This window comes from Plectropomus leopardus, chromosome 24 (genome assembly GCF_008729295.1).
Source record: "Plectropomus leopardus isolate mb chromosome 24, YSFRI_Pleo_2.0, whole genome shotgun sequence".
Classification (NCBI taxonomy): domain Eukaryota; kingdom Metazoa; phylum Chordata; class Actinopteri; order Perciformes; family Serranidae; genus Plectropomus; species Plectropomus leopardus.
In genome coordinates, this window is record NC_056486.1 from 9,398,828 (window position 1) to 9,414,514 (window position 15,687).

General features: G+C 39.0%; 1 protein-coding gene across 12 annotated transcripts in view; it reads left to right on the plus strand.

Moving 5' to 3' along the window:
- The window catches only part of mbnl2 (muscleblind-like splicing regulator 2), a 78,435-nt gene extending 66,355 nt beyond the window's left edge, over positions 1-12,080 (plus strand). For 4 of the 12 annotated variants that reach the window (XM_042512986.1, XM_042512992.1, XM_042512987.1 and 1 more), the window contains 2 exons: positions 882-917; positions 10,257-12,080. In XM_042512986.1, coding sequence (XP_042368920.1) covers positions 882-917; positions 10,257-10,381 — 161 coding nt within the window. In that variant the 3' untranslated portion in view covers positions 10,382-12,080. Of the gene's footprint in view, positions 1-881; positions 918-3,518; positions 3,614-10,256 lie in introns of all 12 variants that reach the window. The other 8 variants (XM_042512989.1, XM_042512993.1, XM_042512991.1 and 5 more) reach the window with 4 other exon arrangements.
- The last annotated feature ends 3,607 nt before the right edge of the window (positions 12,081-15,687 follow it).

A 15,687-nucleotide genomic window follows, 5' to 3' on the forward strand; every position in this document is an offset into this window, starting at 1 on the left:
AAACGCTGTTCTCTCGTTCTCTCAACTATACACTGAGCAGCGTCTCTCTCTCTTTCTTCAGAGGCTACATTAACGTTACATCACATTTAAACAAACATGCAATTAAAGGTCCAGTATGAAGGCTTTGGTGACATCGAACAGTGAAGTTGCAGATCCAACCAAAACTTTTCTTTTGTGCCAAACGTGAGCGGTCAATCACACCAAGACGTGTCGCTAGGAAAGTGTCACAAGCAAAACCCCTGTTGCACGATGCTTTTTTCTGGCGTTTTTTGGACGCACATAAAAGTGAATATATTTTAATACCACTGCTTGTTTGGTCATTACTACAAAACCTTACCTCACTGAGTTACAGCTAGATTTCGGAAAACAGCATCATCAGATTAAGTCAACTTAAATTTTATAACCCATCTCTGTCCTTAGACGGAGAAATAACAGAAGACTCAGCAAAAAAAAAGAGAAACAGAAGGATAATTTTAAGCAAATACGTATATGACTATCTTGATTATTTTTTCGTTCCTTTTCGTTTGCAAACCAACAATCTCACTGATCTAACATTGCAAGATGTTAAACTTTGTCACAATTTGATATCCCACTGTGTGCCTACATTTGCTTTATGTTTGGTTTACATGCAGCTGTATAGAAACAGCATTTTCTCACTAATGCTATAACTGCAAAGGGAGCTTCTGTGCTTGCTACTGTTAACTGCATTCATACTTGGCTGACAGCGCCACTGTAGCATCTTAGCTTTTTTTTGGTCTTGTCTAACCTTGTTGTTCTCCTCCCTCTCAATTAACCCATTTATTTCCACCTTTCTCTTTCTCTCTCCCTCTCCCCCTCTCCCTCCCTCTCTCTCTCTGTCTCTCTCTGCATGAACACAACAGGGTCAGTCTTGTGCATGACTCCTGCTAGCAGTCTTGGTAGGTCCTGACCTTCCCTTTGCTCTCTCACACACACTGTTTGATGTATATAAGAGTGGGGAGGGGGTTGGAGTGGGCAGCCCTTGCAGGTGAGACAAAAGGTCACCAGCGTCACCCGCTGTGGCGGTGGTGAAACTTTGACCCTTTGAAACCTGAACAAATTTGCTTGATTTCTTTTAAAAACAAGAGTAGAAGACAATGAGCTATGAAAGAAGAAAAGCAAGAAATTTGCAAAAATTAAAAGGAAATTACCTGAAAATTTGTAAAAACAAAGAAAAAGAAAAAAAAAAAAAAGTGAAATTAAAAAAAGGCAAGCAAGACTTGAAAAATGTGCTTTAAAAAGTAATTCTATAACATTTTTTTTAAATATAAAATAAGGATTATTATAACTATAGTGTTTCCTAAGCTTTTTCATTGTTCCCTAGCCATTCTTTCCTAGCCTTAAAAAATATTTCTTTCAAATCTAGTAATTTTTTGCAATTTAAATTAAAATTAAATTATAATTTTCTTAAATTATAAGAAGATAGTCTGAAATTTTAATTTTAAAAAAAGGAAAAAGAAAAGAAAAACAAAGTTACAAACAAGAAAATTACCTTGAACTATATGCTTAGTTGTTCTGTAACATAATTTAAAAGATGCAATTTTGATAACTATAAACATATTTTCCCCTGCCTTTTTTCCCCAGACAATTTTCCCTAGCTGTTTTTAAATAACTTTCTACTAATGTCTTGTAATTTCTGGGGCATTTCTTAACCAGTTGCTCATTGTGTGGTTACTCATGTTTTTTAAAGAAATCACACCAATTTGCTCAGGGTTCAAAGATTTATATATTTGTGAAAGGCGTCTGAAAGCAGCACAAGAAAAGTAATGTCACTCCAGGTTTGAGAGGGTTAAAATGTTGTCATCAAACTGTTTTTATGTCCAATTTGTATCACCTGAAAGAGTTGTGACTTTCTTGTTTCCTAACTGACTTACTGGCTAATGACTGTTTATGATGAAAGTGGTAGATGAAATTCTGTTGTCGAGCTGTAGGACAGATACTGTCTGTTTGCTGTGCTTTGTTGATCAGGAAATTTAAATCAGGTTCCCAGAGAAGTTATTTCAGCCACACAGCTGGAGCATTTTTTCTCCACCAAAAGGGGATGGGAATTACAAAAAAATTCCGCTGGCTAATCATCAGCTCCCACGTTAAAAACCAGAAAAATTATGACTAGGAATGATGATTTTAACCCTTTGAAAGCCGAAAAATGTGTCTTGATTATGGTCAAAAACATGGGAAGAAAGCAATGAGCAACGGAATAAGATATGCCCCCAAAAATATCTAGATATTAGTAAAAAATACAAAATACAAAAATACAAGACAGTTACCTTTAAATTATTTACTAATAATTTCGTAACATAATTATATATATTTAATAATATTATTTGGCGGCAAAGAGCTAAGAAAATTTTAATAATATTTAGTCCCCCTAGAAATTTCTCCCTAGCTTTTAAAAAATAATTTTCTTAATCTGCTAATTTTTTGTGTTTTTTGGAACATTTCTCACCAGGTTGGTCATTAACTTTTACTACATTTCTGAAAGGAATTGCGCCAATTTGCTACATGTTCTAAGGTTTAACCCTTTAAAATCTGACCAAATTAGTGTGATTTCTTTTAAAAAACAGCAAACACATGGCCCAAAATTGAATGAGAAATTTGTGGAAAAAAAGTCATGGAAATTAAAATGATTATAATTATATATATAGATTTCTCGACATTTCTAAAACATTTTTCTGGGAAATTTGCTCCTCACCTTTTACTTATTTCTTGCAATTTTGGGGACATATTTTGCAAAGTTGGTCCTTGACTTTTTTTCTCCATGTCTTCGAAATAATCCCTAATTTGCTCAGGTTTCAGAGGGTCAAATAGCTTGTGACAGGCGTCTGAATGCACCACAAGAAAACTGGTGTCGATCCAGATTTCAAGGGGTTATATACTTGTAAAAGGCATCTGAAAGCTGCATAAGAACATTATGTCACTCCAAGTTACAAAGGGTTAAACATCACGAGTTGCGTGTTTTTGGCATGAAGTAGCCGCCTGGGTTTTCCCACACATGAATAAGGAGAACAAATTCCCATCCCTGCTGCCAAAAAATGTCATTTATCATTGTAATTGATGTCTTGTGCTCCTCAACTTCTCTGGGAAATACAGCAAACTGATTTTCCGTATAAATTTCCTTACTTTTGATTGTAATCAGCTTCTCTCCTCTTGTTTTTTTTTTGTTTTTGTTTTTTTTTTCTCCCATGCTCTCTTTTTCTTTCTTCCTTCCTTTCTTTCTGTCCTCCTTGCTTTGCATTGTGAATGGTTGCATGCCATCTGCCGGTGTAACCCTAACGATGGCTTGCTGGCTCTCTGTAACATCCGCCACCACCAACCATCAACAATACCGTCGACACACACACATACACAAACACGCACACACATCACACATACACACATCATACATCACAACTGTTGCCATGGTTACCATAATGCTCCACCTACCTGTCCATTGCTACCTTCCCCTCTTCCCCATTCCTCCTCCCACCTCCCCCCTCCCCTTTCCCACCCTCAAAACAAAGTCCCAATGATGTACAGTGCTACGCCTGCTACTGTCTCTGCAGCAACAACTCCTGCCACAAGTGTCCCCTACGCAGCAACAGCACCAGCCAATCAGGTTTGCTCCTTTTAAAGCTTTCTTTCATCAGTCCCTGGAGCTCTGAATAAGTGCTGCCGTCTAATAGCGTGTCGCAATAACCTGCAGCTGAGCCCACGCCCCTCCCCGTCCATGCACACGCCTGCAGCGAGCATGCGAGAGGGTGTTTTCCAGCAGAGGGACGATGTGAGCGAGCCGGCTGCAAAACCTCAAAATCCTCCACAACCAAGCACTTCTTCAGAGCTCCCACATTTGCAAAGTAGTAGTTGTGTTGTGTTGCACTACTTCCTGGTTTTGTTTTGCATGTTCTGTTTTATTTCCACTCTTTCTTGTTGTTGTCAAATAAGCCTCTTCATCTGCAACAGGGGGCGTCATCTGTTCTGCTTGTGTGCTACGCAAACACACACATCCAAGCAAATACATACAATTTTCTGTAACAGCAGCCCTTTTTTTCTTTCACCTTTTTACCTTTTCCGTGGTCGCGGGATAAAAGGGAGAATTAATCATGAGAGGAAACAGTTACGAGGCCGCGCTTGTCAGGGTGAGACAGACACAGGAAAAATGATCACAGAAGCTGTCTAAAAATGGCCTCTGATCGGCGGCTCTCCTGTTGCCGTGTGTCAGCAGGAGCCAGGGAAGCAGGGCCAGGTTTTTGAATGCCAGAGTGACGCACGTGTGCCCCATTTTAAACCTGGAAATTTCAGCACAATGCTGGCCATGGGCCTCATGCAGCCGGTAATCATTTGCTGGTAGTTCAGTACGGAGGTGCCTTGAGGACAAACAGATGAACAGATTAGACGTGTGCTACATGTATAAATGTACTGTAAGTGGAAAAACAATGGCGTCATTTTCAAAGGGTACAAAATTGTCCATTTTGTTATTGCTAGCCCCAATTAATACCAGTTCTGTGCCAGTGTTTTTTCACTTCTGGTTTTCTTTGGTCTTAGTGTCTCAGTGTACAGGAAAAATATAGCATCAAAAACTTAAAGATCCCATATTGTAAAAAGTCATATTTCCAAGTCTTTTTTAACATAAAGTAGGAAAACTTTGAAAGCAACAAAACACTCAATCCTCCAAGAAATATACACAGTCTCCATTCAGAAACTGCGCCATTAAACAAGCCGTCAATTCTGTCAAGTCATACAGACTGTTTTAAAATTGTGTCTTAAGAAAAGACAGTTGCCAACAAGCAGCTAAATTAGGGTCCAGAATGACATCGCGCCAGACGTGGCTTTTCAGCCTCGTTGTTGACATCAAATTCTGTGACTGTAGTGTAGTTTGTCGCCAGCTTTTTACTTCTGCCGACTGCATTTAGGCTTTAAAAATCCTAAAAGTGGTGTTTATTTGCAAAGATTATCTTGCTGAACAAAATATGTAAGTATCTTAAACGTTTGTTTATTACAGAGCATATTTTCTGCCATAATCCAAAATCCAATAGAAAAATCCTGTAGGTTTTGTGACAAATGAACCAGGGCGAAACTAGTTTATGCGTAAGCCTACAGAAAAATGTCCCTGGGACACTTTATAACGATGCACAGACGCTAAGAGCACATGTGTGGAGGACCCAGAAACACTGACCAATCAACGCAGACGAGGTTTTCTCAGGAGACAGGGCTTAAAGAGAACAGGCCTTAAAACGGAGCATTTTAGACAGAGGGTGAATAGAGATAGGTCAGGTGGACGGTCAGAGAAAAAGTGTTTTTTCGACATTAAAGCATTCAACTGTGTTCTGATAAAAGCCCAAAGTATAAGTATGAACCAGAAAATGAGAATAATATGAGACCTTTAAGTTTGAGAATAAACACTTTTAAAACTAGCTGGAATGAAAACAAGAGTTATGAGGTTCTCAGTGTGACATAAAAGCCACAGGTTCATTTTCAAAATTAAAAAAAGAAAATGAACAGTTTCTCTGAGATCACCCTTTGATCATCAGCTGAGGATCTGGCCCCAGCACCTTGTGCTTTATTGCCCCTCATAGGCCAGCAGTGCGTGCACTTCCTGTGAGTCACCGTCTCTTCCTGTAATTGGCATGCAGCAGCAGTAGCAGCAGGAAGCAGAGCTGCTCTTTAAAGATGCATGTGGGACAAGGAGCCGGAGAAACACTGACGTCAGCCCCTCGCTGTCTGTCTCTGTCTGTCCCCCACCTCTCCCTCTCTCTCTCTCTCTCTCTCTCTCTCTCTCTCTCTCTCTCTCCCCCCGCCCTGCACAAAGATCTCTCCAGCTAGGACACGGTTAACACTTATGATCACCAGCTGTGCAGCAAACAGTACACGCCTCGTTTACTCCAGTCGTTCCCATAATGTTATTTCTCAGAATAAACAGCCAGATTGTGAGTCTGTGCTAATGCAAGCTGGTTAGCATTATACATTAGTATTTTCTTAAATGTTACATGGCCTCTTAGAGACAATTTGGACAGACCAAAGGGAGGAGAATACTGTGATCTGGAGCTAAAAGAATGTATGTCGATTACCTCATATGTAAATAAAGACATAAACAGGGGTAGCACACATGCATAGAGCGGCACGATGCTGCAGACGAGTTGAGAGGTTCAGAGTCTGGTCAAGTCATGACTGTCTGAACTGTCACTGATACACGACAAGCAGGAGCCAATCACGTCATTCCATGTTCCAGCTCATATTAACCATGTGCTATCAGTGCTGAGGTCTCTGCTCTCTCTGGAGATTGTGAAGTCATAGCGCCCTCAACTGTCAGAATATGGCATTACACTACATCCTTTATATGTGAGCTGCCTCCTGAGCTGATAGGAAGATACGTTTGAATGGACTTAGAGATTTTTGTGCAGCTCTTCAGCCAGAGGCGCAGTCTCTCACTTCCCTGTGGAGAGAACCTGTCATTTTTCTTATCACATTTGTTAAGGTTAACAGTCTTGTTCACTAAGATCCAACACAATTACAAGAATAATCTGATATTAATATGTACAAAAAGCTACAACAGTTCAAACCTCCACCATGATTCTGTAAAGCACACTTTATCATATTTAACCCTTTGAAAGCAGACCAACTCGGCTCAATTTCTTTCAAAAACGTGGGAAGAAGGCAATTAGCAACGGAAGACAAAATTATACAGAAATTAATGAAAGGTACAAGAAAATTAGCCCAAATTTGTAAATACGAACAAACAATAAAAAATCCACCAAAAAAAACAGAAATTAAAAAAAAGAAGAGGGAAAAAAATGAAACAAGACTTGGAAAATGTTCTTAAAAATTATAGTAATTCTGTAACTGAATTTTAAATATAGAATTACTGTAATTATAAATATATTTTTTCCCAAGATTTTTTCTTTTTTTCCTTAGACATTTTTCCCCAGCTTTGAAACACATTTCTAAATCTACTCTTTTTTTGCCTGAAAATGATGTTATGAATTATGTTAAAGAAAATAAAAAAGAAAAACAAAGACATTTTCCCAAGCTTTCTAAAAAAATAAATTCACTAATTCCTTTCAATTTGTGCAACATTTCTTACCAAGTTTCCCAATGCCTTTTTTCCATGTTTTTGAAACATGGTTTAAGAACTCATAAAAGGTGTCTGAAAGCAACACAAGAAAAGTGATCTTGCCTCAGGTTTCAAAGGGTTTATTTTCCAATTATCATTATCAAACAAACTCAAACCTGCAAACAGTTGTTTGTTTTACCCAAATGGGTGGGGTGCACCATCCTAAATGTGGCTGATCCCACCCATCTGGCGCCCGGTAGTATCTTCGCACCGCAATGAGGAACGGGCTCTCCTCCCCTCGGCCCGTGCACATCACACGCTCTCCACCTGTGGTGACCTTCTGTGATGTGTGATGTGACCAGTGGCTTCTGTCCTTCTCTGGCTGTCTATTAACAAGCACCACGCTGCTGCGTACTGTGTTGGCTTGCTGCCAGTGGCGACCACATGATGGCCGCCAGCAGCTCCTCTACCTATCTACCTATCTCCTCCCCTACAGACGATCTCTCCCTCTCTTCTTCTTCTTCTTCTTCTTCTTCTTTTTCTGTCTTTGTTGTGTGTTGGATTAGTTTTTATCTCTTAAAGAGAGGATACGTGCAGAGGTGACCAGACCTGGGTCAAATGCTATTTGCAAATAATTAGAGGCTTTTGCTCTCAGCTGCATGAAACACCAGGCAGGTGGTGTAACCGCAACTCAAGACAGAGAAGTGCTCTTCACCACCCACCTGATGCCTCTCTGCCTCAGAATGCTTCACCAAAGTACAAACAGTGTGTTGTCTGACCACCTCAAAAGGCAAAAGTGTTTTTATTTGGCCAAACTCACCGGTTGTTGTGTAAAGTGTGCCTTCATGGCCTCCTCCTGACTGCATCCCACTGCCTTCCTGATCTCTCTCAAAGACCACTTAACCCTTTGATACCTTGGCTAATTGGCTCGATTTCTTTCAAAAACATGGGGGAAAATATAATGAGAAGCTTAAGAAGCAATGACCCAGAAATTAGCAGTGAATTTGTAAAAAGTACAAAAAATACCAGAAAATTAGTTTAAAAAAACAAAAATGTGGGAACATTTAAAAGAGAAAAAAAAAATGAACTTTTTCGGTCATCGCTCCCCAAAGTTTCATTCACCCCATGAGGGTCCACGCTGGTCTGGCAGATGACATATGTGCATGTCTCGATCCAAACTCCATTCCAGTTGGTGGCAATAATGCACCATAAAACCAACCAACATAAAAATCAAGAAAAAGAAGAAGTGTGCACATATGGAAAGAACATGACAAAAAACCCTCCGTAGACCAAAGATTGTGTATATATTGATGGGTATAAGATATAGTATTGTATAGATATATAGTATAGTAATTAGGGATGATAACAAATAAACAATGACCACCTTTAATGTCTTTATGAAACGCACCGGTCGTTCACTTAACTCCAGTATAAACCCATTGGTGACAACGTTGAGCATTGATCAACTGACATAAGGTAAAGTTTCACGAGCACGGAGCACGCCATCAGCAAAATGCATGGAACAATTTGTTAGAGAAAAAATATGATTGAGGAGCAAGACTTCGATTGTTGGTGGCTCATCTGCTTTTCTTCATACATTTTGGGGAAGCTTGTCGGGGAATCCAACATAGTGCCCGGGCATGGCAAACCCCCTCAGGGTTTTCCGTAGAGAAGACGAAGAGAGAGAACAAAGTGGGATGAAGGGGCGCAGAATACGAGAGCTGAGCCAGGTATTTATGCAGTAAGTTACATGGTGGAGGTGTGGTCCTGCTCCTGAAATTTGATCTAAATAGCTTCAAATACACATTCAGTATAAAGAGTGTGGAAGGGAGGGGTAGTGGATGGGTCAAACAAACACAGGAGGCCTCTGCGATACCTCATTCCAACTGCAATTCGCAGGTGCATGCAGGTTTTTTAAACACAGGTAAACCCGCTAAATGGCTTAATTTCCACTGCCACTGAACTTACAGCTGGAGAGCGATTCGGCCTTTCTGTCAGCTGGTGTGTGTGTGTGTGTGTGTTGTCTTGTCTGTGCGATGTCACAGACAGGCAGGAGAACAGGTAAACAGGAGACAACGGCAGAAGCAGATGTCTTTGAAAACTTTTCAGTGGTTTCTCGTCATTATTTATTTCTTACTTATTAAGTCCCCCTTTCAAACTCAGTGCAGATGTGTTTGGATCGGTGTTTTAGCACTGCATCAGAGGACACAGACAGTAATTAGTGACTGCGCGTCATTGTATCTCGCCATTTAAAGAGCTGAAATTACCGCGTTCACCTGGGTGTTGCGTTCCCATCAATGCCAGAGGCGATAAAAACCCATGTCTATTGTAGAGTCATTTGACCCGGATGTGAATGCCGATTGTATGTAAAGCCAGATGTTAGCAGGTGTTAGCCGTTTTTTTGTGCAGTGGGAATGAGGCTTTCGTGTCCCGTGCAAAACATAAACTCAATGTTGTAAGGGTAACGGAACTGACATGACATCAAAACATTACCCTGTAACAAACTTCTGATTTTTGTTCAAAACCCTACCAAGTAGTTTTGCTCCCTAAACCTAACTGTGAAACATAAACCATGTGGAGACTGGGATGCTTAAGGGTGTCTTTGGAGTCAGCATGAGATGCCAAGGTCCATAACAAAGCATTGGTATTTGATAGCCAAGTAGTAACAACAGGTTGGCTATTGACTAAGTATATTGCTGGGCTTACTTTTAGTAGTCTGATCTAACCAATGAGAGAAGTAAATGCTCTCGCGTGGCTTTTAGTGATGCATTTTGAATCGCAGATTTAGACCGATAGCAAATAAACTTCAGGTTTGAAAACGCCTTGAGAGAAGCTCAAAGTCTGTCTGCTTTCATACTCCCTTACACCTGGCCAATCAGAGCCAGGAACTGGAAGTTAAAAACATTTTTACACTTTTGTGTTGGGTTGGTGTTGACGTTGTTAGATGATCAGACAAACACTTTGTGCGAAGCACGCTGGGGCCTCAAGAAGGCAGAAAAACAGGCAAATAGTGTTTGACCCAGATTACACCAAACAATAAAAGCATCAATTGTACTTTTGTTGTTACATATATTCTTATGTGTTTGAGTTATAAAAGTAAAACATTATACATGTGTATAAACAACCTTTTCCTCTTACAGGTTCATTAAATGTGTCTCTTTGTGCTCTCTCCTTCTTTTTCTTGTTTCTCTCCCCTGTCTGTGTCCTGCAGATTATTCTGAAGTAAGCTCCAGGAAGGGAACAGAGTGTCACGAAGCTGCACTAGGAAACCCAAAACAGCCCCTGTGTAAATACTACCTTGCCTCTCCCATAGAGGTCCAGCAACCTGCATGCTAAGAGTGTAACACTTCAATTTAACCGTAAGAACTGCAGTGCCGGTGTAACACACACATTTAAAAAAAAAAAAAAAAGATATATACTGTATGTATTGCTAGAAAAAAAACTATTAACATGAAAAAGTCAAAAATATTCTTATGTATAGTACCACATACATAGCAGACACATTATAGAGGTCATTTTAACAACTGTTCTCCCAAAGTACCGTTGATCCCCTCTCTTTCATATTTATTCTAAAAAAAAAAAAACACTGCACAATGTTCATCCCTTTGGTTAGTAAAAAAAAAAGAAAAAAAGATTTGCACTATACGAGACATATAGTGCTTGAGTGGGAAACAGGAGGAGTCACAGAAAACCCGTGCACAACCACACCGACGTACTCGTCATTTGCTTTTCTCTCTACAAAGTTGAATGTCCTTGGGGCAGACAGGCTCATGTTTTCTTAATGTGACTGTCCCTGCGAGGGTCCCGCTGTGACCCTCGGATGCTGTTAAGATGCCATGATGAAGCTCCCCTCCCCCCTGCCAACTCATCATCTCTGGAAACATCTTGCCAAAGTGGAATCAACCTGCCAGAAAGCAGATTTTAACACCCCGATATGTTTTTATTTTGCCATTGCGAAAGCTGCTCACACCCTTTATTTGTTTCTGTGCTGGGTTCAGTTTGTTCAGGCGGATAGATTGTGCACGGATTTCTGCATGCAGTCGGGACTTGGGGTGGAAGACAGAAGATAGTCGTGGCCATTACCGAAAAAAGCCTAAAGGCTCGGGTCTGTGCCAAGGGCTTAAAAAAAGCTTGAGGGTTCGTTCCAGACATACCAAGCCTTGTGTGTGTGCGTGTGTGCGCGTGTGTGCATGTGTGTTCGTATCTGGATGGTCTGCCGGCAGACTGGGACTTGAAGCGAGGTCTAGCAGGTGATGGCAACACCAGGAGAGGTTTTCGGGTGGGTGGGTGAGGGACTTAAGTGCTAAGACTAAACAACAAAAAAAAATCGGTGCATTTGACGAACGCTCGTCAAGCAAAAGATGACTTGAACTTCGACTGGAGGGCTATCTGTGACCGTCGGTTGTCCTGTCCAACCCTACTATCACCGATAATCCTGTTCCATTTTAGAAAACTGTAGAAGTGCCTAAAAAATGCTCATCAACTTCATCCAGAGTGTATCACTAAGAGTCACAACACACCGGCTGTCAGAAGGACTTTTTCGGGGAAGACATCACATCTAATCGTTACTGGAAATCGGTAACCGTTCATTAACATCACAAGTGACTTTATCGAGAAAAAAAAAGAAACGACAAATCAAAAATAGCTTTGTAGAATGTTTGGTGACTTTCATGGTGTACCATCGTTTCTTACCATGGTTTGAGTAGTTTACATGAGGAACGTGAGTGCGAAAAAAAATGTATTGTAAACTGTGTAATGTATGTAAAGTGTCTCTTATTTTGAGAGTTTATATTCATGGTTCTAGAAATGTATTCAAAGTTATTTAAAAATTTGTGTTGTGTCTACTATCAAGGTATTTTTGAACCCCCAAAACCCTCCCAACATCTTCACCTCCACCCGGAACAATCATCTAGCCATTATTTTATTATTTTACGCCCCTCATTATTTTGTGCGTATTTTGAATAACTCATACTAAATTCAAAAATTCTGATGTAATTTCATGGTGCTTGATTAACATCGACAATCCACGATCATACCTTGGAACAAGAGTGCTTCACTCATTTCGGTTTCCTCCATTCTGATTGTCTCCATTATGATTTGTATGTAATATTTGTGGAAGGTGGTGAAAGTTTTATTTTGTTGTAATTTATCTTATGTTACTCTTGGTCAAAAATTTTAGTCAAAAACAATGTTGTTAACTATTCTATTTTGAAATGAATGTAATTTATTGAGCTGTGCTAACGTTCTGCACGGTTGGTCATTTCAAGGTCTAACCTGTCAGGTCAGCGAATGAGAAGTGGCGCACACATATGAGGGGCGGGGCTTTAAAAGTCAAGCCACCAATAGAAAAGCTACTGGATCTTTCTTGCCTTCTCATCGATATAAAGATCACGGTGTTGCAGTAATGAGCATAGTTATAGAGTTGCTTGTGTTGTTGGAAAAAAAATGTTTATTGTATAGATGACATTTTACCAAAAAAAGAGAAGAAAATTTCAAAAAAGATGTACTTTTCACTCTAGTATAATAGTATTTCATAACAATATTAAGTTGTTGCTGTGGCAACCAAATGTTGCAATTACTAAAGTTCGGTATTTTTGTAAATTACATTGTTAAGTTGATTTTTTTTTTGTTTTGTTTTTGCTAGAACACTGTACACAAGGTAGATTGTAAAGAAGATGCGAACATTTCTTATTCTTCACTGAGATTATGACAATGACCTAATATTTTCATTAGCAAATAACAGCCTGTATAGTGCTGTAAAAAAAAAAAAAAAAAAAAAAAAAAAAAAAAAAAAAAAAAAGACTGTAACACTTCAATAGATTTAAATTCATCAATGTTACATAGATTATATATAAATATATATATATAAGAACTAAATAATCTATAAATTAAGATGTACAACTCTTCCCCTGACAAAGGACCTTTAGGTTCCACACTGAGACATTTTATTCGAGGCGTATGTATCACTAGAGTTAAGGATTGCACTTTTCATATTGTTTAAAGATGTGATCTGTTTTTCATTTCCTTTGAAGGGATAGTTTGGATTTTTTTGAGGTGGGGTTGTGTGAGGTTCCTATCCATAGTCAGTTTATTACACACAGCAGTTGTCAGTCAGTACACCTTTAGTTTAGAGAGGCAGCGGGAGTGCCGACACGGAAACTCAAAAAAGCACTGCTTTGGATATTTGAAAATCTTCTAAATATAGTGTACACTTCAACTGATACTGATTTTTTTAGGTGGCTTAAAGATGTTTTGTTGCTGGCCCCCATCCACAGCAGCACATTGCTAAGCTTCCATGTTGGACTGATTCTCCAAACTGTGGGCGCGCTGACTGACATCTGCTGTATGTGATACACTGTCTATGGAAAAGAACCTCTTACAACCCAACTTCAAAAAATCTGAACTATCCCTTTAGGAGTTTCTGCACCCTGCTAGTACAGTCAATCTGTTCATCAATCAAAATCAGATACCACCGGTAAATAACTTCAATTCAACATGTTGCATGACAAAAACAATATTTTCTTTTCTTACTAAATGATAATGTACTGAATGTTTCTAGTGAAAAAAAAAAGTCTGTACACAAAAATGTCCTCATTTGGTGACCCACAATGCCCTTGTGTATGGAATCCTCTTGAGATGTAATGTTTTTTTTGAAAGGTGTTGGCAATGATTGACTGATGGAAAACAAAAAGAAAAAAAGAAAAATGTAAGCACTTTCTGAGCAGTTGGTCAACTGAGCAGACTCAGCTTATCCAAACACTTTGCCTTATCTTGAGTCCATCGTGCTTAAGGTTTTATGTTTTTAAGAGCTCTTATGAAATTTATTACAGAGGCTTGACCAGGTCTCTTTTTTTCAAATCCCTTTCTCAGTTTCATTTCAAGTATATCTTTATATCTAAAATCATTTTTGTAGGGTTTTAATGCACGCATCGCAAGGCCAAAAGGGGGCGACTGCAACAGAATGAACAGTCATTGATTTTCTGGTCTCCCAAATCTGTAGTGAGATTTTAATTTTTGTCCCATTGCCTTACAATGGAACCGTTTGGAGCTTTTAATTCAGAGCTTTAGCCAGCAGAGGGCACTACACTGGAGACTGCAGGTCGACTGCTTGTGCCATCATTTTTGCAGTGTACCCCACCAACAAAGTAAAGATATTACGATAAATTTACAGGAAGACCCTCATCGGATTTATAGTTTCAATGTAATCATTTTTAAATGTATTCTTTTTGCATATATTTTGTGCTATTTTATGTTTCTATAGTCAAATGTTTCTTTGGTTCCAGCAAGATAGTGTAAAATCTATTGAAAGAAAGAAATAAAGAAAATCAAAAGAACGCTTTGTTTGTTTCTTTTATTTGTGTCATGTAAAGATTGTGTTTGTGAAGAATATAACTGAAGAATCACTGTTTTTATTTGCAGGATGTTAACAGTGTAACTAGCGACCAGTCAGACTAAACGTCTATTGAGTGAGATGTCTGTGGCCCCCTAAAAGACCCCTGTCGGTCCCTGAAGTCCACTTTGGGAACCACCGCCATGAAGGTAAATAAACAGCAGATGACAGAACAACATTTAAGTTTATTACAGATGAATGACTCTAAGACTTTAATAATGCTTTCTTTAAAGCAGGTCTTCACAATTAAGATTTGACCACAGATGTTAAACCTTTATGGTACTGTGTTGCCTCAAAGTAACATGCCCATTTTTGTTCTGTTTACAATCACACAATACATCCTCAACCATGTTGCAATACTAGGCCCTAAAGAAACCACGAGCATGGTTTATATTGTAGCATTACTTTCCGGAGGCCATGCTGAGTCACAGTTTCGGGACCTTCCTCGCACAGTTAAGCTCCAACTCTCCACAAATTGGTCTGAAAATGTGTTTTGCATTCATTTTGCAATCTGGAAAACACTTGATTCACAACTAAAGCAACACTGTATGTTAATAGAAACCTATCCTGGCATTTTTTTAGAATTCCCTTAAATTCTATTTGCTTGATTGGATCAAGGTGTGCATGGTGAATAAAAGGGAAGAAATTGGGAATATGTTTAAAATTAATTTATTAACTTCTTTTCTTTTTTTTCAATACAATTTAAACATTTAATAAGTTTTCACCTCCTTATACTGACTATGTCCAATGGGCATTCTTGCACTGTTTTCCTTGCTTATATTTAATAGATCTTTTTTATTTGGCATGTTTAAAATGAAGATCAAACAAACTAACTTAGTCTGCATTACGACCAAATAAACAAAAAACAACTGGCATCATTTTGTGTACCATAGAGGGTTAAACATAGTGATAAGGCCTTACACTGGGACAAGCAACCTCTTTCATTTGTTGTTTTGAGTGTCATTTCCTGTGAACTGCAGTAGAGCATTTTTGAGTAAAGTAAAAAATATGTATATGAGGGGTCAATAATGCCACTATTGTAATGGCTGTTGTATATTCTGTGTAATAGCTAACTTTGAGATGTGAAGATAAAGCCATGTTGACAGCAGGGAGACTCTGATGAACTGCTATGACCTGAAGGGTGAGTTTCTGTTTGAAATCTACACGACACATTCATACAAACGCGCCCACCACCAGTACAAGACAAACCCACCAATATGATGATTATTTGAAGGTGCTACAGCGTGGCAAT